Below are 24004 nucleotides of genomic sequence, written 5' to 3' on the forward strand. Positions count from 1 at the left end.
GTGATTGTATGAGACCCCAGCCCATCTAACTGGCAGCCCCACCCAAGCTGTTTGCAGTGGCTTTTCCATATGACTGGCCTGTCCTGTCTCAGGCTTCAGACATTCCTAAAATCTCTCAAACAAGCAGCAGCTGGTGTCAGCATGCTCCATACATATCAGTAAGAGGCCCAAAACCTGGCACTAGAATTTTTTATTAGAATAAACCTAGCTAATATATATGAGGATGGATTCTAAGGGTATTAGACCAAGGAGAACTGAACAGAACAGTGGGTTGGGGCCAAATTTAGGTAGCCTAGATATAATACACTTTCCATGTATTTTTTTATTTAATGTTAATATAGTAATAGTCCCCAGGGAATCATGCCACTTTGTATATTATGCCTTCATGTGACACCCTTCCACATTGATTTTTGGCATGGCTCTCTGACTTTCTTTGGCCAATGAAACATTAACAAATGTGATACAAACAGAAACCCGAAAAGCACTTGACTTTGGGGCTTGCTCTCATTGTGGTGTTTTTGGACCAGGCTTCATGTTGAAGAAGCATGAACTAATCTGCTGGAGACACATGGTCCCACTGAGAGCCAGCACCAATTCCAAGACTTGTGAGTCATCTAAGACCAGCATCCTCCAGCCAATCTGTCAAAAAATGCATAAGTGAGCCCAGCTGACACCATGTAAAGCAAAAAATGACTTGCACCAGCTGAGCCCAGCCCAAATTATTTACCTCCAAAACCATAAAAGCATAAATGATGAACATAAGCCACAAGTTTTATTATACAGCAAGAGCTAGCTAAAATACGTGCATTTGCTTGAACAGCTAGAGATGGCACAATTGGCTTACTTGGTCGGCTGAAACCTGTGCTCAATAGCAAGCAGCATTCAATGGTGTTTGGTTGACAGAAGAATTTCTCTGACATAATGTACAGGAAGAATTCTAAAGGCTTAGAGAGATAGGAATAATGGAGTAGTTTATTACGTGTAACCTGTCCATCTTTCCTCACCCCACTGGGCCCTGAAAGTGTCCAAGGAATATTCACTTCACTAAAGTATTGAGAAATGCATTAGTGAGGCAGCCCCAGCAACCTTAAACACCTCCAGGGAGCCCAAGGACGATAGTGGGAAATGCTGCCATTGAGATGGGCTTCCTAATTTCACTGGGGATAATGAGATCCCAGAGTGGCAATCAGAATCTTTTACTCAAAGTAAAAAAAATCTTCGGTGGTAGTTGACCCTAAGAATTAAATATGTGGCTGGACTACCAAAGCAATAGAAATACAACTTGAGTTCTCACAACTGAGAATCACAGCTTCTTCTATTCCCAGACCTTAATAGTTCACAGATCTGAAGCTCTGGGTTGGAGAGGAAGAAGGAGACCCCTTGAGAAAGGACTCTGCAACAATGCCACAAATACTTACTGTAGATCTTCCTCCAAGCCATCCCCAAATCATTTACTAAGGTGTCTGTGCACCGGGAGAAATGGAAATACCCTGGCTTTTCAGGGATTCCTAAACACTATTCTGAAATGATACTAATCCTTAGGAACCCCAAATGCCACTGCGGTCCACTGGTCAAATAGGGGATTACAGTAGTCCCTCTTATCTGTGGTTTCACTTCCCACAGTTTTAGTTACCTGCAGTCAACAGTGATAGAAAAATAATACATGAAAAATTTCAGAAATAACTACTTCAAAAGTTTTAAATTGTTAGACCTTTTGAGTATAATGATAAAATCTCACACTGACCTGCTTTTTCCTGATGCATGCGTCCATCCCTTTGTCCAGCATATTCGTGCTGTATATGTTCACTGCCCATTTGTTACTTAGTAGCCAACTTGGTTATCAGATTGACTGTTGCAGTATCTCAGTGATTGTGTTTAAGTAACCCTTATTTCACTTAGTAATGGCCCCAAAGCATAAGAGTAGTGATGCTGGAAATTAGGATATGCCAAACAGAAGTTGTAAAATGCTTTCTTTAAGTGAAAAGGTGAGTTGAGAACAATAAGATACTTTGAAAGGGAGAGGCCCACATTCACATAAATTTTATTAGAGTACTAGAGGCCCAGTGCACAAAATTCGTGCATGAAGGTGTGTGTCCCTCAGCCCAGCCTGCACCCTCTCCAATCTGGGACCCCTCGAGGGATGTCCGAATGCCTGTTTAGGCCCGAGTCCGGTAGGATCTGGCCTAAACAGGCAGTCGGACGTCCCTCTCAAAATCCAGGACTGCTGGCTCCCAACTGCTCACCTGCCTGCCTTCCTGATTGCCCCTGACTGCTGCTGCCTGCCAGCCTGATCACCCCCTAACCACTCCCCTGCCAGCCTGATTGATGCCTAACTGATCATCTGCCAGCCTGGTCACCCCTAACTGCCCTCCCCTGCAGGCTTGATCGCCCCCAACTGCCCTCTCTTGTAGGCCTGGTCCCTCCCAACTTGCCCTCCCCTGCTGGCCATCTTGTTGCATCCATCTTGTGTCCACATGGGGGCAGCCATCTTTGACCACATGGGGGCAGCCATCTTGTGTGTTGGAGTGACAGTCAATTTGCATATTATTCTTTTATTAGATAGGATTAGATAGGATAGAGGCCTGGTGCATGGGTGGAGGCCAGCTGGTTTGCCCTGAAGTGTGTTCTGGATCAGGGTGGGGGTTCCCTTGGGGCGTGGGGCGGCCTGGGCGAGGGGCCTGTGGTGGTTTGCAGGCCGGCCATACCCCTCGGTGACCCAAGCGGAGGCCCTGGTATCTGGGGTTTATTTATCTTCTACAATTGAAACTTAGTAGCCTTGAGCAGAGCCAAGCCTCCTGCTCACTCCGTGGCCACAGCCATTTTTGTTAGGATTTATTTATCTTCTATAATTGAAACTTTGTAGCAGAGGCCAAGGCAGTCCAGGGCTGTGGGAGCTTGGCTTCCTCCATCACCGGGGGCAACTCAAGCCTCCTGCTCTCTCCAGCTCCGTGGCTGCCACCATTTTTGTTGGGATTTATTTATCTTCTATAATTGAAATTTTGTAGCCTTGAGTGTAGGCCTGGGCTGGCCAGGGTGGCAGGGAAGCTTGGCTTCCTCCATTGCCAGGGAAACCCAAGCCTCCTGCTTGCTGCAGCTCCGTGGCCGCAGCCATCTTGGTTGGCTTAATTTGCATACTCCCTCCTGATTGGCTGGTGGGCATGGCTTGTGGGTGTTGCGGAGGTATGGTCAATTTGCATATTACTCTTTTATTAGATAGGATATTATTCTAATTGTTCTATTTTATTATTAGTGTTGTTAATCTCTTACTGTGCTTACTTTATAAATTAAACTTTATCATAAGTATGTATGTATGGATGGATAGGGAAAATGTAGTACAGTATACATATTTCAGCACTGTCTGTGGCTTCAGGCATCCACTGGATGTCTCAGAACATAATGCCCACAGTTAAGGAGGGAGAGGTGTATAGTGGCCAGGTGATAAATAGAGTTTGGGCCTAATTCCATCTTGTTGTCATGAATCTGTGATCCATGAAGCCATTAAAGATGATAAATAGGGAGACCAGCCAGCAACATAGTTGCTTATGGTACAATGACAATTTGGGAAAAGAATAGAAAATTATATGTTACAATTAACAATAGCTGAAGGTATGTACATGTCTGGAAGAAGAACAGATGCTGACAGCAAACATGAAAATACTTTTGCTTGGATGATGAGATCATAGGTTGTGTTTGGTTTGTTTGGTCTTTCTCAATTCCTCAAACTCTCCCAAATGCTATTTTTGCTTCCCTTTTAAAAGGTACTTTTTTTTAAAGACTTAAAACTCATCTAGCTATTTTATTTTAAAAATGGCCATTTATATACTTTTTAGTCAATCATATTAACATCATAAAAGATAAGAAGGTCAAGTGTAGCCATTCTTCTCAATATTTTAATGAATACTAGAGGCCCGATGCACGAAATTCATGCAAGAGTAGGCCTTCCTTCCCCCGGCTGCCGGCACCAGCTTCCCTCTGGCACCTGGGACCCAGGCTTCCCTCGCAGCCCCGGCTTCATCCAGAAGGTCATCCAGAAGGACATCCAGTCTAGTTAGCACAGTAGTCGGCAAACTGCGGCTCGTGAGCCACATGCGGCTCTTTGGCCCCTTGAGTGTGGCTCTTCCACAAAATACCACGTGTAGGTGCGCACGTACAGTGTGATTGAAACTTCATGGCCCATGCGCAGAAGTCGGTTTTTGGCTCTCAAAAGAAATTTCAATCGTTGTACTGTTGATATTTGGCTCTGTTGACTAATGGTTTGCTGACCACTGACCCAGACCAACCCCTGGGAAACAGCTTTGGGACCCCTCCCTTCTGAAGAGGGCAGCCAAGTGAAAGGCTTTCAAACCTCTGGGAGCCAACTGACCTGATGAATATTAAACTTACTAACTTGGATGGGCCCTGGATGGGCACTTAGGCAAAATTAGAAGAAAAAACAATTGAGTTTTATTCTTCAAAGGCATTCTTTGATTTTTAAAGACAGGGAATGGAGGAATTTAGGTATTATATGATTTGTCTGTTACTCATTTTCACACACCTTCATTCTCATTAACTCCAAATTCTCCTTAGCCTGAGCACCAGTTCAAGAGCTTGCTTTAGGCCCTAAGACACTGTTATGCTTGCTAATGTACACATTTGGATAGTTCCTGAGTCAACTAATGCTCTGAGCTTCATGGCCCCGGCATAGAGATCAAATTTAACATGATGAAACTATTGTTGGTGTGCCCAGTCATTCTCCCCCTTGACATACACATTGGGATCCACAGGATTTCTATAGTGCCAACAGTCAAAGACCTTGATTAGTGGGTATCACCATATCCCAGAAGTAGAAACTGAGCCAGTGAAAGGGTAAGGTAAAGTCATATAGAGAGCCAGGAAATGAGCCTTCTTTTGGGGCTTTGATCATATGGCTACTCATCTGAAATCTTTTTAGGCACAGCATATTAGCCTGCCAGAAATTTTAAGTGTATATCATTGATTTCCAAGGTTAAAAACCAATAATAACCCAACAGAATGTTTGGAAAGAAAGATGTAGTTAAAATAACAACAAAACTACCACTCAACATTATGTCATTACAGATAAAATAAATGCTTTGTGATTTAGACCTCACAAAAATACTCAGTGGCTTTTCTCCATGATTTGTAGTTGGCCACTCTGTGTACTTAAATGCTTCCTGTTGATTAGAATGACTTAAATGCTTTCAAGATTCCAGTAAGCTATAAAACACATCACTTAACGGCTTGACTTTGTAGAAAGCCCTGTCTGTGAGCTGATAGTTTCAATAGGCTTTTCCTATAGATAAAAATTACTGGCAATCTGTCCATTTCTGTAGCTAAAGATTTCCATTCATCTCTGCTCCGGGAAGTTTTTGGAAACTTAGGGGGAAATAATTCCCTTTGATTTTACTCCACAGCAAGAAGGAGCCTCAGGACATGAACTGGGGTCCAGGAGCCAATGCGGTCGTTTTCTAAAGTGCAGTGGTGCTTGCTCAGTCACAGGCTGTGGAGGTGAGAGCCAGGTGGGTGAAGGGGTGGGCTGCCTGCCTTCCTCTGAGCATACGGTGGCCAGGAGCTGCCTAGCCTCGTTGTAGTCTCCTGATTAAAGTGCTGGTCATGTACGGGCATTTGAAAAATACAAACAAGCTTTGTGGGCCAAGGGGTTCTCGTTCAGAGTCCAGAGGCTTCTTGAGGATGTCCCATCAAGTCACCCCAGCTCCGGAGATCACACGTTCAAATCTGAGGAGAAAAGCCCATAAACAGGAAAATCACTTTTCTGATTAGGAAATATAGAAGTTCTAAAAAAAAAAAAAAAAAAAAGATTGACATGAGAAACTACTTCAGGAAAAAAAAGCTCATCTATCTGGAGGCAGCATGGTACAAAACCTATCTTTTTAATCCTCTACCATTGCCCTAGTCCAAGTCTTCAGCCTCTCTGGGCAGACCTATTGCAAGAGCCTTCTTCCCTCCTTATCTGGGCTGAAGACAGCTCAGTGCTACTGCAGCACAGTTCACGGGGCTTTCCTAGTCAGACTCTTTTGTAGTTCCCCACTGTGCCAGATAGTTCTGTTTGTTCCTAGACACTCGGTCTCCACCCTGCTCTATCCCGCTCATGCCCTAGGACCGTGGTCGGCAAACTGCAGCTCGCGAGCCACATGCGGCTCTTTGGCCCCTTGAGTATGCCTCTTCCACAAAATACCACAGCCTGGGCGAGTCTATTTTGAAGAAGTGGTGTTAGAAGAAGTTTAAGTTTAAAAAATTTGGCTCTCAAAAGAAATTTCAATCGTTGAACTGTTGATATTTTGGCTCTGTTGACTAATGAGTTTGCCGACCACTGGCCTAGGAGGATGACATTGTAGACTGTGTCACTGGCTTCCATCCCATTCTTCCCCTCAGCATAGGAGAGAAAGGAGATTGCAGTGGGGAGAGAGTGAGGTTAGGATATGCATTCCTCAGCAACTTCCCAGACAGGTTGCAGGTCGACTTCATCCCTCTGTCAAAGGCTATAGCGCCTTGTGGGTGTCCCCTCCTCTTGCTGTCCTCTCCAGGGTTCTGGTAACTACACCTTCCTTTTTCTCCTTCAGGCCCAGGGATGCTTAACTGTTCCCTGCTTTTGCTAATTCCAGGGTGCTCGATATCCCTTGCTGATATCCCCTAACTCTGCTCATGTCTTTGTAAATAGTAAAAACTTATAAAATTGCTCTGTCACCCCTTCTAACCTTTCCTTCTGGGAACTGACTGAGGCATCATGCCCAGTGAAAAAATCTAATTTCCTTTGCCTGGAATTTATGACTCATAATGCCCCCAACAGTCTTTCCTCTTATCTCACACCTGGCTCTTTTCAACTAGGATCACATGCCTTTTCCTACAGATGCCCCAGGTCTCCCTGCTTCTCTGCTGTATCTCCTATGTCCCCTCTGTTTAGATAAGAAGCTCTAAAAAAAACAACAAAAAAAACAACATAGAGATTGGGTCAGTTGCCAGAGGGCATACAAAAAGCTGATCTTTTTTATTTTAACTTTAACTTGGACCAATAAGAACAGTGTGAGTACCTTATCTCCAATACTCTATTGTAAGAATCTTGAATAACTAATGCTGTACTTATTTCACTCTTACAATTCCTACACAATGTACCTGATGCAAAATAGCAGAAACTTAATACGTTTGATAGTGAATGAATGAATGAATGAATGAATGAATGAATAGCACTATACTGGGAATAACAAGACATTGTGTTTTTCTGTGATTATATCATTCAAGAAAGTAACTTAACATCCCTTAGCCTTAATATCTCACTACCTCTAAAATGAGGAAGTCAGGTCTGTAAACTCTAACAAACCACAGCTTGATAACTAGAATAAATATTTTTTAAAGAAAGCATAATGTATCAGTATCAACTACTACAGTTTACTGGTTGACAGCTTGGTTACTTGTATGAGAGCAAGAAGCCATGGGACCCATAGCACAAGCGAGTAAAGTTAGCTGCAAGAAGAATTTACACAAATGGAAAGGGCTGTGCGCCATAGACAAGGACTCAGGTGGCATGCATTCTAGCTCCAGTTCTACCACTCAGTTATAAGATGACCTTGTGCAAGTCACCTCATCTTTTACATCTTTGCAGTATGTATCCACCCCTTCCAGGTTGGCTGGGCTAGTAATCTTTGAAAGGCAACTAAGACATTGGTAGGTGTCATTGAAAGGGCATACACTGAGTGGCCAGATTATTACAATCTCTGAACGCATAATAATCCGGCCACTCAGTGTATATCCTATATAATATAAGGCTAATATGCAAATTGTCCCCTTGACCAGGAGTTCGACCAGCAGGCAGGCTGGCCAACCGCCCATGTCCCCTCCCCCTGGACAGACTGGCCGGACCCCACCCATGCATGAATTCATGCACTGGGCCTCATATATATATATCCTATCTAATAAAAGGGTAATATGCAAATTGACTGTCACTGCAACACCCAAGATGGCTGCCCCCATGTGGTCAAAGATGGCTGCCCCCATGTGGACACAAGATGGCCGTCACAAGATGGCAGGCAGGGGAGGGCAGTTGTGGGTGATCAGGCCAGCAGGGGAGGGCAGTTGAGAGAGACCAGGCCTGCAAGGGAGGGCAGTTGGAGATGATCAGGCCTGCAGGGGAGGGCAGTTAGGGGTGACCAGTCTGGCAGGGGAGGGAAGTTAGGGGTGACCAGGCCTGCAGGGGAGGGCAGTTAGGGGTGACCAGGCCTGCAGGGGAGGGCAGTTAGGGGCAATAGGGCCGGCAGCGGAGCAGTTAGGCATCGATCAGGCTGGTAGGGGAGTGGTTAGGGGGTGATCAGGCTGGCAGGCAGAAGTGGTTAGGGGCAATCAGGCAGGCAGGCAGGTGAGTGGTTGGGAGCCAGCAGTCCTGGATTGTGACAGGGATTCCAGGTTAGAGAGGGTACAGGCTGGGCTGAGAGACACCCCCCCCCCCAGTGCACGAATTTCGTGCACCGGGCCTCTAGTGTGTGTGTGTGTGTGTATGTGTGTGTGTATGTATATACACACACACACACACACACACACACACACACACACACACTGAGTGGCCAGATTATTATGCATTCAGAAATCATAACAATCTGGCCACTCAGTGTATAGTGTTTCCCTCCCTAAAGTTGACAAGGACCCAATGAAGAGTTCTATGCAATGCACTTGACTACTGGGATATAGAGAGGTGAGTGGGGGGTAGTTAAAAGAACTTCAGAATGTTAGTTCTTCATCTAGCAAGCATCCCGGTGTAATTAAAAGTGATACATTGGGACAGCTAAAAATGCATTAAACTACAGAGAAAATTCAGGAAACAAAAGAAGAAAACAATACAAGGTTCCATAACATAAAGATAATAATTATGGACCTTTTAATGTTTTTATTTTAAGTTTTCGGAAGAAATGGTTATGGTAGGTATAGTAAAACCATTTTTTAAAATATAGCATTCATGATATAGTAAGTATATTTTCATATCTTATTTTTTCTTTTTATTATATAGAAAACATTTTCCATATTATTATTTCTCAGAAACAGTATTTTAAATGGTAACATATGGTCTATTTAGTAGAGGTTCCAGTTTCCCCCTGTTATATCAGTTAGGGTAGGCTAGTTTATGGTGCAATAACAAACAACTCCAATATAATAAACGAAGTTATATTCTTGCTTATATTCCATGTCCATTGCAGGTCATCAGGGGGCTCTGTTATTTGTAGTTAACTACTCAGAGATCCAGGATGATATAGTAATCACTAGCTCAAGTGTTGCTGGTTATCATATCAGATGGAAAAAGAAAATATGGCAAAGCACACTCTAGCTCTTATATCTTCTACACATAAGTGTGTATTACATCACTTATGATTATATTTACTTGACCAAAGCAAGTCACATGACCATACCTAATTACCAGTTAACTACAGATAAGTGCAAACCCATTATGTATACAAAAATAAGACATCCAGGAAATATGTGAAATAATACTAATGACCATCACATCCATGACAGAGAAGGATGAGAATAAGCTATTTCTTCAGTCATAGTATCTGAGTCTTTTTATTTTATAATAACAAAGTTAAGGTCTTGAAGGCCCTTCTAGGGGTATTGAGAAGTCTGGATTTCCACAAGAATAAGAACAAGCAACACCTTTCTCAGCGTTGCCCAGAAAGTTATGGGCAGAGCCACGGAGTGGAAAACCAAGCCCTAGGCAGCTGTTGCTTGAGCCTCTGAGCCCTGCTGGGCACTCCCACAATAATCACATCTCACTTCAGTATCTGGTCACTGAAGCAAAACCTACAAGCCCTTCCCTGCTTAAGTAGAAAGGGAAAATATTTATCTGAATAAAGTCTTGGTAGTTTGGGGGTGAGGCAGAGCTGTAATGGCAGAGAATGGGTATGGGAGAGTGAGAGCCTTGAGCTAGCTGGGCCCAAATACTTCCCAGTGGGGCTCTCTCCTTAGATAGCTCAGGTAGGAGTAGGAGTGGCATTAGATCATTTAACACAGGAGCAAGTACATTGACTTTGGGAGAAGGTACAGCCCAGGGAGAACCTCTAGGTCAGGGTCAGTACACTTTTCCTGTAAAGGGCTAGATTGTAAAAAATTTAGAATATATATCCCATAAAGTCCCTATTGGAATTCTTAAACTCCGCTGTCAAGGCAGGGGAAGGGGTGTTAATGCTGGGGGGAGGAAGGGCAACATAGAAACAATGAGCATGGCTCTGTTTCAATAAGATTTTGTTTATAAAAACTATTGGCCCCTGGTTATAGTTTGCTTAAACCCCTTTTAGTTGATACATAAAATGAATAGTAGAGTGTTAACTCTGGTTGATTCTCATTTAATAGATGCCTAATGAAAGTACACTTTCTACGATGTAATAGGCTTTCAAGGGAAGAGGAAGATCCTCAGCTGCTTTCTAGAAATTTATAAGTTAGTACTTTGGGAAATGCAGATGTTACTCCTGGAAGCTTTTACCCAACATAAATGCTATAATTAATACACTTATTTTCTTTTAATAAATATATGGCATACAGGACATTAATGTTTATAACCTGGTCCTGAGAACCCAGTTTTTCTAAATCCAATACTTGTCTTCTCAGGATAAGAACAAAAACAATTTAAAAGTAAATGACAGCTCTGGCCAATGTGGCTCAGTTAGTTGGAGTAGCATCTTGTACACCGAAAGGTAGCGGATTTGACTCCTGGTCAGGGCACATACCCAGGTTGTGGATTTGATCCCTGGTTGGGGTACATGCAGGAGGCAACTGACCAGTATTTCTCTCTCACACTGATGTTTCTCTCTTTCTCCCTCTCTCAAAACTTAGTCTAGATGCTTCTATGAAGGTATTTTGTAGATGTGATTAACATATACCATCAGTTGACTTTAAATAAAACAGATTATCTTCCATAATGGAGGTGGGCCTTGTTCAATCAGTTGAAGATTTTAAGAGCAACACCTGAGATTTTCCAGAAAACAAGGAATTCTGATTTAAGACTGTAATAGAGTTCCCAGACTGCTGGCCTGCTCTACAGATTTCAGACTCCACATTGCACCTTCAACCTTTACCTGAATTGCCAGCCTACTAGCCTGCCCTACAGATTTCATACTTGCCAGTCTCCTAGTGGCTCTGTTTCTCTGAGAAGCCTGAGGTTCCTTTCGCCTCTAACAACAGGTACCAGGTTTTCTTGGCTATCTAAACACTGGGCCCCAGACCTGTCCTCTTTCCATTCCCAAAATCAGTATCTCCATGTCTTGATCCTCCTTGTTCCCAGGGGATATTATCTAAAATGTTAAATTAGTTCTCAATAAAGAGTTAATTGTTGGTGAGCAACTTTGTAGAGGAGGAACTTAAAAAGCATCTACTGGGGTGGGTAGGCTCTATCTCCCTTCCTCTCTGAAATCAATAAAAATATATTTTTAAAAAGATTATGTATCTAGCTCACAGGAAAACCTGAATCTAAATCTCCTGAATTTTAGTTATAAGCTCTTTTGTATAAAAATAAATAATTCAGGCCCTGGCCAAGTGGCTCAGTTGGTGGGACCATCATCCTGTACACCAAAAGAAAGGTTTCAGGCTTGATCCCCAGTCAGGGAATGTAGGGAAGACAAACGATTGATGTTTCTCACATCCATGTTTCTCACATCAATGTTTCTCTCCCCACCCCCCCCCCCAAACCCCCTGCTTCCTCTTCCTTTAAAATAAATAAAAACATATCCTCGGTGAGGATTAAAAACACACACAATAAAAACATAAATATTTCAGGCATAAAGCAAAGTAAAGGGGAAATACAATGGAACATCTGTATCTCTGCCACCCAGTTTAAGAGGTTAAATGTAGTGTTTATAATTCCTGTGCTGTTTTTGTATTTTTACTTCACATGACTGTTTCCATAAACACTACTTAATGGTTGTTTGCATGTGTTTAAAAATCTCTGTGATAGGCCATATGTTGTCTATATCTTTTTGCAATCTGTCTTTCCTCTCAAAATTATATTGTTCAGATTTAATCATCTCAAAAATACATCTAGCTTTGGTGCTTTCATTTTAATTATTGAATAGCATTCTTCATCTATTCTCCTATTGATTCATATTTTATTATTTCCAATTTGTTGCTATTAAATGTACCAGGTATATTCCTATGTGTGATTTCTATGATGTATGTATATGTGGTCCTGACCTCTTTACATCACACCACATATTCTCAAGTAAGTGCCAGGGAGGAGTGAGGAAGAGAGGAGGAGCATCACTCCCTTACCTCCCAGACTCTCCCTTCTCCCCATTACAAGGTAGAGAGCGGGGGACTGTAATTGGCTGGTGGGGTTGGTGGAGCAGAATTAGGTCGATTTCTTTCATCTGACTTTTGATTAAGATAGTTACTTTATTTTGAATTTTAGATACCATTAAAAGAGGGTGTGAGGGTTCCCCCCCCCCCACCCCGCCTGTTTATAACGAGATGTATTGGTTAAAAATGGTTGTGCTATCGTGTTAATCCAAAGAAATTGCTCTATAATAGTGCAACGTTCACACCGGTGACAGGCTATAGGGTGAAAGATTTAGGAATGGCAGGAAGCCTTTGAGCATTTCTCAGTTCCTCAAATAGATGTTTCTGCCTTCATGACTCAAATCCTAAGCTCCTTCCTGACTATGTTTTCTCTCTAGCTTGGAAAGAGGTTTTCCGAACTGGTCATTGACAGGCTCAATTAGCCCATGGGCACATTTTGTTTGGTTGGTTTGGTATTTGAAATAGTTTTTGAAATAACGAGGGCATCCTATCTAATAAAAGAGTAATATGCAGATTGACCATCACTCCCACACACAAGATGGCTGCCCCCATGTGGTCAAAGATCCTGCCCCCATGTGGACACAAGATGGCCACCACAAGATGGCCAGCAAGGGAGGGCAGTTGGGAGGGACCAGGCCTGCAAGGGAGGGCAGTTGTGGGTGATCAGGCCAGCAGGGGAGGGCAGTTAGGGGTGACCAGGCCAGCAGAGGAGGGAAGTTGGGGGTGACCGGGCCTGCAGGGAAGGGCTGTTGGGGGGGGACCCAGGCCTGCAGGGGAGAGTAGTTGCTGGGGGACCAGGCCTGCAGGGGAGGGCAGTTAGGGGCAAACAGGCTGGCAGGGGAGTGGTTAGGGGGTGATCAGGCTGGCAGGCAGAAGTGGTTAGGGGCAATCAGGAAGGCAGGCAGGTGAGCAGTTGGGAGCCAGCAGTCCTGGATTGTGAGAGGGATGTCCCAGATTGGAGAAGGTGCAGGCTGGGCTGAGGGACACTCCCCTCCACCCCCCCCCCCCGCCCCATGCACGAATTTCGTGCACCAGGCCTCTAGTTTTATGTAAAAATCTGGCTTTCTGTCTTCTCCAGCAATGTTAGGCTAGTGCTACATTGACAGAGAATATGCTCTCTGATTTGACACAGTCCCCACCTCTCCCTATTTGATTATACTAGGCCTTTTCCACTCATTTCATCACCTGCCTGGCCCTGGTGCGCATCTGAGTTGACCACCTCTGCTGTCATGCCTTTCACTATTTCTTATGCTGAGCAACTGAAGTCACTTATACAAAGACTTCAAGTTCATGAAATGCTAGGGCCTCTCCCAGAGAAACTCACTTTACAGGAATGAAGGATTTTTGTTTCTCAGGAAATGGCTGTTTCAGTTTCAGTGTTGAAACTTATCTGAGTCAAGAAAACCTTTTGGCTGATTCAGAGAAGCTCAGTGTAACCTGACCTCAAGTCCAGCCAGTGCTGCATGTGTTTCCTTGGTTCTGTGCACAGGGCAGAATGTACAGTCACAGGATGTGCTTTTTAAAAATACATATTTTTTATGATTTCAGAGAGGAGGGGAAAGAGAGATTGAAACATCAATAATGAGAGAGAATCATTGATCAGCTGCCTCTCACACGCCCCACACTGGAAATTGAGCCTGAAACCCTGGCATGTGCCCTGACAGGAATTGATCCATGACCTCCTGGTTCATAGGTCAATGCTCAACTACTGATCCATATTGGCTGTGCAGGATATATTTTTACAACTGGCTTTCAGGGAAGTGGTGGGAGAAAGAGAAGGTACAGGGGCCAATTTCACTCTTTTGAGTTATATTTTGTGCTTATGTGCTGCCATATCTTATGCATAAGCTAGACACAGTGCCTATTAGGGTTTCCTAGGGTTGTTTTCACAATTGATGATTCTGGGATTTGGGGGATATATTCAGCAGAATTCTAAAATGAATAGCTGTGAATATTCTGAGTAGCTGATGCAAAGTTATTTAGAAATTTCTGTGATTTTCCTATCATCATTTTGGTGAACTCATGTGTCACATGTGCTTTTTAGATTACAAAGGAAGGCGACTTTTCCAAAAAAGCTAAAAATACCCAGTCCTCAACATAACCCAGGCCTGTCAGTCCCCACCTAGAACTATCCCAGTTCTAAACTTTTCATCCAACCAACCTGAATGGTCTCAGCAACCTAACTTCTTCTGACCTCCAGATCACATCCTTTCTCTTCTACAAATTCTAGCTCCAAGCTTGTCAACCTCATGAAAAGAGTTCTATTCCCCCAGCATTATCCTTGACCCACAGTCCTCACCAAGTACTTAACTGTTGCAAAAAACAATGGCTATTGATTGCATCACAACCGAATACCTACCCCTTGGTGTTAAATTTTAACCATGTTTCTAAGTATGTGACCTCACAAGCCCTGTGCAGTGTTCCCCAGCAGTGCTTAGTCTTATAGGCAGACCGAAGGCTACACAACTGTTCTGTAGCTGTACAGAAGTTACCATCTTTGTTCTCTAAGAAAGATATGGAACAATGCAAGTTCTAGAGAACAACTAGCTGAAATGCCATTGAATAGGAAGATTCTGTTCAGGCCTAAACTATTCAGTTACCCTTTATGCATTAATATCACAATGGCTATATCTTAATTCAAGCTGGGAGAGAAAAAGAGATGAAAAAGAAAAATCATGACTACTCATAGCTCTGTTCATTTCCCTCCTGTTTGTGGTGACAACCTTTTGCTGCATCTGAAAAAGAAAAATCCCAGTGATGGAATAAAATTAGTGAGAAAATTGTTCTGTGTATAGGCCAAAAGATGGCAGAACAAAAAGTCAATCCAAAACAGACCAGTGGTCAAGATGGTGTCGTAGGTAAATGTGGAACTCACATCCTCCCACAACCACATCAAAATTACAGTGAAACTACAGAACAACCATCATTGAGAACTACCTGAAATCTAACTGAACAGAAGATATAAAGCAGAAGCCACATCGATGCTAGCATGAGGGGAAGAGACTCTGAATATGCTGGTCCCACACCTACATGTGGTGGATAAAGATTGGGAGGGATATCTTGCTGCTGAGGTACCCCCTGAGGAGGGGTCCTAGTCCCATACCAGGCTCCCCAGCCCAGGGTTCCAGTGCCAGAAAGGGAAGTCCCCATAACTTCTGGCTGTGAAAACCAACTTGGATTGAGGTGAGGGAGATGGAGGGTTCTTGGAATCTCAGGCAGTTCCTCTTAAAGGGTCCACGCAGGAACTTACTCAGACACTCTCACTCTGAGCTCCAGTGCTGTGGCAGCAGTTTGAAAGGCATGTGAGGAACATATTGGGAGGAAATGAATTGTGTGGTATCAGGGCAAGGGCTGGAGGTACAGCTTCCTCCCAGACAGACGTGCTGGCAGAGGCCATTGTTCTTTTGATGAGCCCTCCCCACTACAGAGCTGGTAGGGGGGCTCCATCAACCTGGCTTCACACTGCTCACCCTGCCCTGGTGATTCCCTGAGACTCCACCCCACCCAACTTGCAGGCCAATCCAAGCCATTTTCAGTGGCTTTTCCATACAAATAGCCATCTTGGCTCATGCTTTGAACTTTCCTAAAATCTTTCAAACAAGCAGCATCTGGCCTTGGCATAACCCCTACCTCTCAAAAGTGGCCCCAGTCCCAGCACTGCAGCATCCAAGCTTGGTTCGCAGCTTGGTCTCTCCTGGGCACCTCTAAGCTCAGCATATTTAGTAGCTATCTGAAGATTGCTCCATAGCTCATGCTGGGTGGCCCTGGGAAGGGCACAGGTGGTGGCTGACTTTGGTCTACACCTCCCAGGAGTCCCAAGAGCCAGCACACCCGATAGACAGCTTCAGACCACACCCAAGCACCTACATGAGTGACACACTCAAAGGGAAGACACAGCCAGCACCAGAATCCCACTGAAGAATGTCCTGTTCCAAGGGGTGGGCCCCTGCACAGCACATCCTCCACAATGGTCACAGCCAGTCCTTGCAGCCAATTGACCTGGGGTGAATCCCTCCCATGGACATGCCAATACCAATCAAGACTCAAATACAACAGGAGGGTGCACACAGCCTACACAGGGGGTGCACCTGGAATTCCAAGCTTGGGTAATCAGGAAGGTTGTGCCACTGGGCCTCATAGGACACCTACTACATAAGGCCACTCTACCAAGACTAGGAGACATAGCAACTCTACCTAATAAATAGAAACAAACCTGGGGGGGAGGATGGGGGCAGCCAAAATGAGGGGACAAAGAAACATGTCCCAATGAAAGAACAGGACAAAACTCCAGAAAAAGAACTAAACAAAATGGAGACAAACAATCTACTAGATGCAGAGTTTAAAATGTTGGTTATAAGGATGCTCAATGAACTTAGGGGAAGAGCAGATGAAATTATGTTTCTTATCTTTCTGATAATTTGAACAGAGAGATAAAAACATAAAAATGGAGCTAGAAAACATTTTTTAAAAGTCAAAAATGAAGAATGATGAATACTTTACAGGGAATCAACAGTAGAATGTATAAAGCAAAAGATTAATCTGCAATTTGTAAGATAAGGAAACAGAAAACACCTAATCAGAACAGCAAAAAGAAAAAAGAATTTTAAAAATAGGAGGACAGTGTAAAGAGCTTCTGGGACAACTTCAAGCCTACCAACACTTACATCAGGTGTGTGTGTGGCGGGGGCGGGGCGGGGGGCGCACTTTGCTGGAAAGAGAAGAGAGAGAGCAAGGAATAGAAACCTATTTGAAAAATAATGACAGAAAACTTCCCTCACCTGGAGAAGGAAACAGACATACAAGTTTAGGAAGCACAGAGAGTCCCAAACAAGATGAATCCAAAGAGGTTCATCCCAAGACACATCATAATTAAAATGCCAAAGGTTAAAGACAGAGATTCTTAAAGGCAACAAGAGAAAAGCTCTTGGTTACCTACAAGGGAGCTTCCATAAGACTGCCAGCTGATTTCTCAACAGAAACTTTGCAGGCCAGTAGGAATTGGCACAAAATATTCAGAGTAATGAAAAGCAAGGACCTATAACCAAGATTATCCCACCCAACAAAGCTAACATTTAGAGTCAAAGAACAGACAAAGAGCTTCCCAGACAAGAAAAAGGTAAAGGAATTCATCACTACCAAAACATTATTATAAAAAATGTTAAAAGGTCTTCTTTAAGAAGAAAAAGGAAAAAAAAAGATTAAAATATAAATAATAAAATGACAATAAATACATATATATAAACAATTACTTTAAATGCAAATGGGTTAAATGCTTCAATCAAAAGATATACAGTGGCTGAATAGATAACAAAACAAGACCCTTACATATGCTGTCTAAAAGAGACTCACTTCATATCAAGACACACAGACCACCCTAGCCAGTTTGGCTCAGTAGATAAGAGCATCGGGCCTGCAGACTGAAGGATCCCTGGTCTGATACCAGTCAAGGGCACATGCCTGGGTTGCAGGCTCGATCCCCAGTGGGGGTGTGCAGGAGGCAGCCAATCGATGATTCTCTCTCATCATTGATGTTTCTATCTCTCTCTCCCTCTCCTTTCCTCTTTGAAATCAATCAATCAATAAAAAAGACACAGATTGAGAGTAAAAGAATGGAAAAAGATATTTTATGAAAATGGAAATTATAAAAAGTTGGGGTAGCAATAATTATACCAGACAAAACATATTTTAAAACAAAGGCTATAACCCAGACAAAAAAGGACAGTAATTCCACTTCTGGGTATTTATCAGAAGAAACCCAAAACACTAAATGAAAAAGACAAATGCATCCATATGTTCATTGCAATATTATTTACAATAGCCAGGAGATGGAAGCAACCTAAATGCCCATCAATAGATAAATGGATAAAGAAGTGGTGCATATATGTACAACAGAATACGACTCAGCCATAAAAAAAAAAAGAATGAAATCTTGCCATCTGCAACAAAATGAATAGACTTAGATAGATTTATAAGTTACATAAATCAAAGAGAGAAAGACAAATGCCATTTGATTTCACTTATATGTAGAATCTAAAAAACAAAACAAACAGACTCATATATAGAGAACATTTTGATGGTTGCTAGGTGGTAGGGGTGTTGGGGGAATGGGTGAAAAAGGTAAAGAGATTAAGAAGTACAAATTGGTAGTTACAGAATAATCATGTAGATGTAATGTACAGCATAGGGAATCTAGTCAATAATATTGTAATAACTATGTACGGTGCCCGATGAGTACTAGATTTGTCAGGGCTATCACTTCATAAGTTATATAAAATATCTAATAACTGGTTTGTACACCTGGAACTAATGTAATACTGTATGTCAACTGTAATTGAAAAATAAAAAATTATTTTAAAACGTAAATCCAGCCCTGGCTGGTTTGGCTCAGTGGATAGGGTGTCGGGCTGTGGACTGAAGGGTCTCAGGTTCGATTCCAGTCAAGGGCACATGCCTGGGTTGTGGGCTAGATCCCCAGTCAGGGGCATCCAGGAGGCAGCCGATCTATGATTCTCTCTCATCATTGATGTTTCTGTCTCTCCCTCTTCCTTCCTCTCTGGAATCAATAAAAACATATATATAGTAAATCCAAATAAATTCACACATAGAAGTCTAAATGTCTCAGTGGCTTGAGAACTCAGTCTGAATAATGTGTAATGTAAAACCATGCCAACAGGCAAGATTGTGAACAAAGACGGCCTCTATTGCCATTCCTTTGTCTGTCCCTGACCCCAGGCACTCAGAGGTCAACTTTGGGATTCAGTCCAGGAAATGTCTGGCTCCAGAATTTTCTCTCCCTCTTCTGGTTTAGTCTTTACTGCCACTTCCTTCCCTCTGCCCTACACAGAGCAGAAGGTCTGATCAATTAATTTGCACTAAGTGTAAATGACTGCTACTGGTTCAAAGTAACTTAGGGGGCAAAAGCCAAAATTTCACATAATGGGATGCTGCTCCCCACTGTTTCCCTGGTTTCATCTTTCTCAATACCGGATTTCACTGCTCCTTTCCACTTTTCTTTTCTTCCAGGGCTTGATGCCCATCTCCTGCAGTTGCTTGGGTATCTAAATTCAGTCCATCTCTAATTCTGTTTTTGCTCTGTATACCAGATTTTTAGTAACTCTCTCATGACCATCTTGGGCCTCTAATTCAGCAATGCAGTCTCCCCCAAGAGGGTTTGTACTTGAAAGGAGCCCAATGATTAACTCAGAGAGATTGCCCTAGAATGTTGGCGTTTCAGGGAAGGCCTCTTTCTAATGCCTGTGCTCCCATTCTCTGTTGTCCTTATACATCATAAACCTGCATATCTGGCCTTTGGTTTAAATCCCTGGAAAGTCCTTGGTCAATCCTTTAGGACAGTGCCACCAAAAGTGTGGTCTACAAGCTGGTGCTGGTAGGTGAACTGTTTATTTGTCCACAATGCGATAAGAACAGAAGTGGAGTGTAAACATTTAGAAAAATGGATAGTAATTATTTTACTAGGTTATATTTTTGAACATATTTATTCAAATGTCATTTTATATTTACTGACTCCAGTAAGAATTGGGCTTATTGCTTTATGTCTTTTCCATTTTATTATTAATATTTTTTCCATATATACATATTATAAAAGTACCAATTTTTAACATATTAGAAATTTGAAAAAAAACAAAATGGTTCTTTACCATCGAGAGTTTGAGAAACAGAAATCTAGAGACCTTTTGGAGATCTGGTCTCTATAGCTCACAATTCTTGCTGGCTTCTTTTATTGGCTTTGCCATTGGCCCAGCAAGTCGATGAACAAGTTGCTCAAGTACTTTGGGTTGAGACTTTTTCTTTCCATTGCCCAAAGATAATTATAATGTAAAATGTATTCAGATTGAGCCAATTTTTATTAAGCACGTTTGCAACAAAGGGCCACAAGTTTTGGAGTCAGACCTGTGTTCAAGCCCAGCTATATAACTTCAGAAATATTTTCTGAGCTTCAGTTTCTTCATTTACAAAGTAGACATTACTCCTTGCCTCAAGCAGTTTTTGTGAAATTAACTGCAAAGGGTCTAGCACAATGCTGTCCAATAGAACTTTCTGCAACGATGGGAATAAGTAATATCTGCTCTGTCCCATACAGACCCACATGGCTACTGAGCACTTGCAATATGTAGGCACTTAAAATGTGACTGAAGAATTGAATTTTTATTTCATTTAAATTTAAAAACCGCATGTGACTAGTATATTTTACAGAGAAGTTTAGCCTATGTACCTGCATATAGTAGGCTCAATGTTAAAGTTTTCTTGAAGAACTGTATTGCCAGGTAATGTTTTAGACACTGGACATATATTGGTGAATAAGAGAAACATAGCCCCTGTACTTATGAAACGTAAAGACTAGCAGATGAAACAGAACTTGACATTATTTTTACAATAATGTCAATATCACCCTGGAGCCCTGATCTGTTGAATGGTCCCTCTTAGTGCGGGATGGTAAAAGGGGGAACCTTTTACGGTCTGACAACGGCTGCCCTCCCCAAAAACCTCAGTGTGCAGAGCGGGTCACTGAGGCATAAGGGGGTAAATGTGTGGGGAGCCAAGGAGCTTTCTGGACAGAAAGGGACTAAAATGGAATCTCTCCAATAGATTGAGAAGTTCAGAACAGAAACTACTCCAGAGAAGGAAGTCAGGACTGGTGTCCCAGGCTCCACATGAGGGTTTGAGAGCAGAAGAGGCTGGCTGCGCACAGCTGTGGCTGAGGCAGGAAGACCCTCCTCCCTTATCAGCCCCTGCCAGTCCTGCTTTGGGAGCAAGGCCAGAACATGTGAGGGGAGCCAGGAGAGTTGTCATCCTGCATCGCTCTGGTCTGTGTGGGGATCTGGACCAGCAAGGGTACCTTTGCATAGTGGATGGAGACACCTGGAGGTAATAGGGATGTTGCATGGCAGGAGTAGAAATAGCAGCAGCTTAAAACCAGGGATCTCTGGTGAACTGACCTAGTTCCCCAATAGCTTTCTCAGAAGCAGCACTGGCCCTGTGGGCTAAGTAAGCCTCCTGGCAGTTTGTGGGAGTTGGGGAAGTACATACTGTGAGAAGGAGACACTGGACTTTTTGCTAAGATGAGAAGGTTGGTGGCTTGAGAAATTAATTGGAAAATGAAAAGAGATGCAATTGCATTTTTAGCTCAAGCTATTAAAATAGGTCCTATGTACTTGTGTGCTGAGTATATTGGAGGGAGAAGTTGGTGCTAGGCAAGCACCTGACAAGGGGATTTATTGTAATGGGTGTGGTGAGGGGTAGATTCAGGGGAGGCTTGATGAAGTGACAGCTTAGTGGAGACTTAATGAATGACACCAACTCAAGTGGACAAGGAAAAGAAAGTAATTTAAGAAGAGCAAATACTATATGAGAAACTCATATTTGAAAGAGGGGGATATCTCTGAAGACTAGAAAATCCTTTATGGCTAAAGCTTGGGTAACAAAGGTGATAGTGGTGCCATATAAAACTGCATACATGAGTCACACGTCCTCGTGAGCAAGGTGAAGCCATGGAAGAGATCTGAACAGAGGAGACCTGATAGATTTGAGAAATTACAAGCCCATGCTAGCTAAAAGTGAAAATCAATCATATTGGAGACAGCAGGAATAGATGCAAGGAGATGAGTGAGGAGGGTTCTGCCCTAGTCCAGGTTGAACCTTGGTAGTGGCAGTGAGATTGGGTTAATCAACTGCAAAATGTTCATTCCCAGGTCGCTACCCATTTTACAGATAGAAAAATCATCTCAAAGGAGTTAGGTGATTCGTGCAAGACCATAGAACCAATAAATGATAGCACCAGCTCCACACCTAACCTGACTTTGGTTTAAAGCTCTATCCACAGAACCAGCTGTTCTCAACCTTTTTTCGTGACACGTGAGTTTGTGCGCATGGCCACCACATTTCCACATTTGTATCCATGTATCTCCTATGTAAGAAAGCATATTCCAATGCACAAGAGTTAGGGAGGTTATTATATAGGCAACCATGATTTCACTCTGTTTCATTAAAAACAAAAAAAGGAACCATTTGCAAATTTATTCATTCAGCCCTTATTAGTAACAATCTCTCCACTACAGCTGGTGCTTGAGCCTTGCACCCAGGAGCTACTGATGTCCTCACTCACTCTAGAGATCGAGATGAGGGGAGGATTTTTTCCCTGCTCTACCTTTGAGTATAACTCCACTTTATTTTCCAAAAGAGAATAAGGACAGAAGGCTCTGCTGCTCATTTCTGAGGTGACTAAAGGGTTCTCAGGCCCCAGGTCTGGAAATATGGTATAAAGATAAGATTCTAATGAACTGCACTGCATCTGCCACAACTCTGAGGTCACAGATTTGCAGAAATGATTCTGTTTAGTCAAAGTTCTGTCCAACAAGAACTTGTGATTCCCCCTTTATGGTGGAGCGTCCTTCCCCTCCACTTTTGTCATTTCTCTCTTTTTTATTTCTCCCTTCTTCCTCCTTCCCTTTTCCTTTCTCCCCCCGCCGCTTCTTTGACAATAGTTCCTTTAGATATACCTTAAAGGGGTTTGTGGATATTACCCAAGCTAATACATATAGAGGGCAATGGGCAAAAATAGAATATGATAATATTTCATGACAGATGAGAATGTAGAAGTTAGATTGTAAATGTGGGAGAACAGCCACCTAAACATCGCCCAATCCTCAAATAGTGATCACCCCAAATTCTATTGAGTTACTCCCAGATGCCATTTCTTTTTCTATAGACAAGGCTGTGTCTCAATCTTGGGAGGAGCCGGTTGGGTGCTGACAAAGGGATAGTTTAGGGAAGTACCAGATGAGACTGCAGATATTCAGGCCAGGGCTCCAAGGCTGCAGGCATGCTGTGTCCCAGCTGGCACAGTAGGAGTGGGGATCTGCTGAAAGACCTCAGGGTACCACCAAACAGGTGCTTTCCCCACCCCCAAATTACCTCACACACTTTTCTCCTCTTCTTACCCCACCAGGAGATTCAGATTCCTGGGGGTAAGGGGAAGGCTTAGCCCAGCTCATATCCAGAATGAGGCAAGGAGAGATGAGAGCTGAAGGAGTTGTTAGAAAGGATCCTGGCATCTTCCCACCAGTGAATGTTGACCACATAGCTGTCCAACATTGTCAAAGTAACACCAATCTCATGAGGCTGATGGCACGTCTTGGCTCAAAGAACAAAGCAAACAATTTCATCCACAGAAACAAAATATTCCTTTGAAAATATTCAGTGTAAGAGTTTTAGCTCACTGAAGACTAGAGCCATTTTCTTCTGGGGAAAAAAATCATCAGGACAAACCCAAAGCAATTCATAACCATTGAGTGGATTTGGTGTGAAACCAGGAAGCGTGAGGCCAGTGGTGAAAGCAGAGCCCTTCACTGCAGACACCCAGTCCACATGGTTACTGTGAATAAAACTCACCTACCTTTTCTTGAAGAAAGCTTTTGGCAGCGTTGTTTTTTTAAGATTATCATTGCAACTATGAATATTAGAGCAATGATGAAGGAAGGGATGATAATATGAAGCAGCCAAGTTGAAGGGATCTCGGGTTCCATCTCACCTGATGAAAGAAAAGCACCACAATTACATGGTAGCTCAGAGGTAAATCAACAAGTTGGCCTTCTGAGTGGGTTATAACCAACATGGCCAACTTGCATTGAGCATCTAATTCATGCTAGGTACTTTCTATGTGCCCTGTGCAGACTAGCTCATTCACTCCTCATAACCACCC

At 42.9% G+C, this 24004-nt stretch overlaps 1 protein-coding gene across 1 annotated transcript in view; it reads right to left on the reverse strand.

Annotated features, from left to right (window-relative positions):
* The window catches only part of PDCD1LG2 (programmed cell death 1 ligand 2), a gene marked incomplete at both ends in the record, with an annotated part of 87300 nt that overhangs the window by 39052 nt on the left and 24244 nt on the right, over nt 1–24004 (reverse strand). Inside the window, one exon of the mRNA XM_080667829.1 lies at nt 23699–23833. Coding sequence (XP_080523955.1) covers nt 23699–23833 — 135 coding nt within the window. The remainder of the gene's footprint in view (nt 1–23698; nt 23834–24004) is intronic.

This window comes from Plecotus auritus (assembly GCF_963455305.1).
Source record: "Plecotus auritus genome assembly, chromosome: 5".
Classification (NCBI taxonomy): Eukaryota; Metazoa; Chordata; class Mammalia; order Chiroptera; family Vespertilionidae; genus Plecotus; species Plecotus auritus.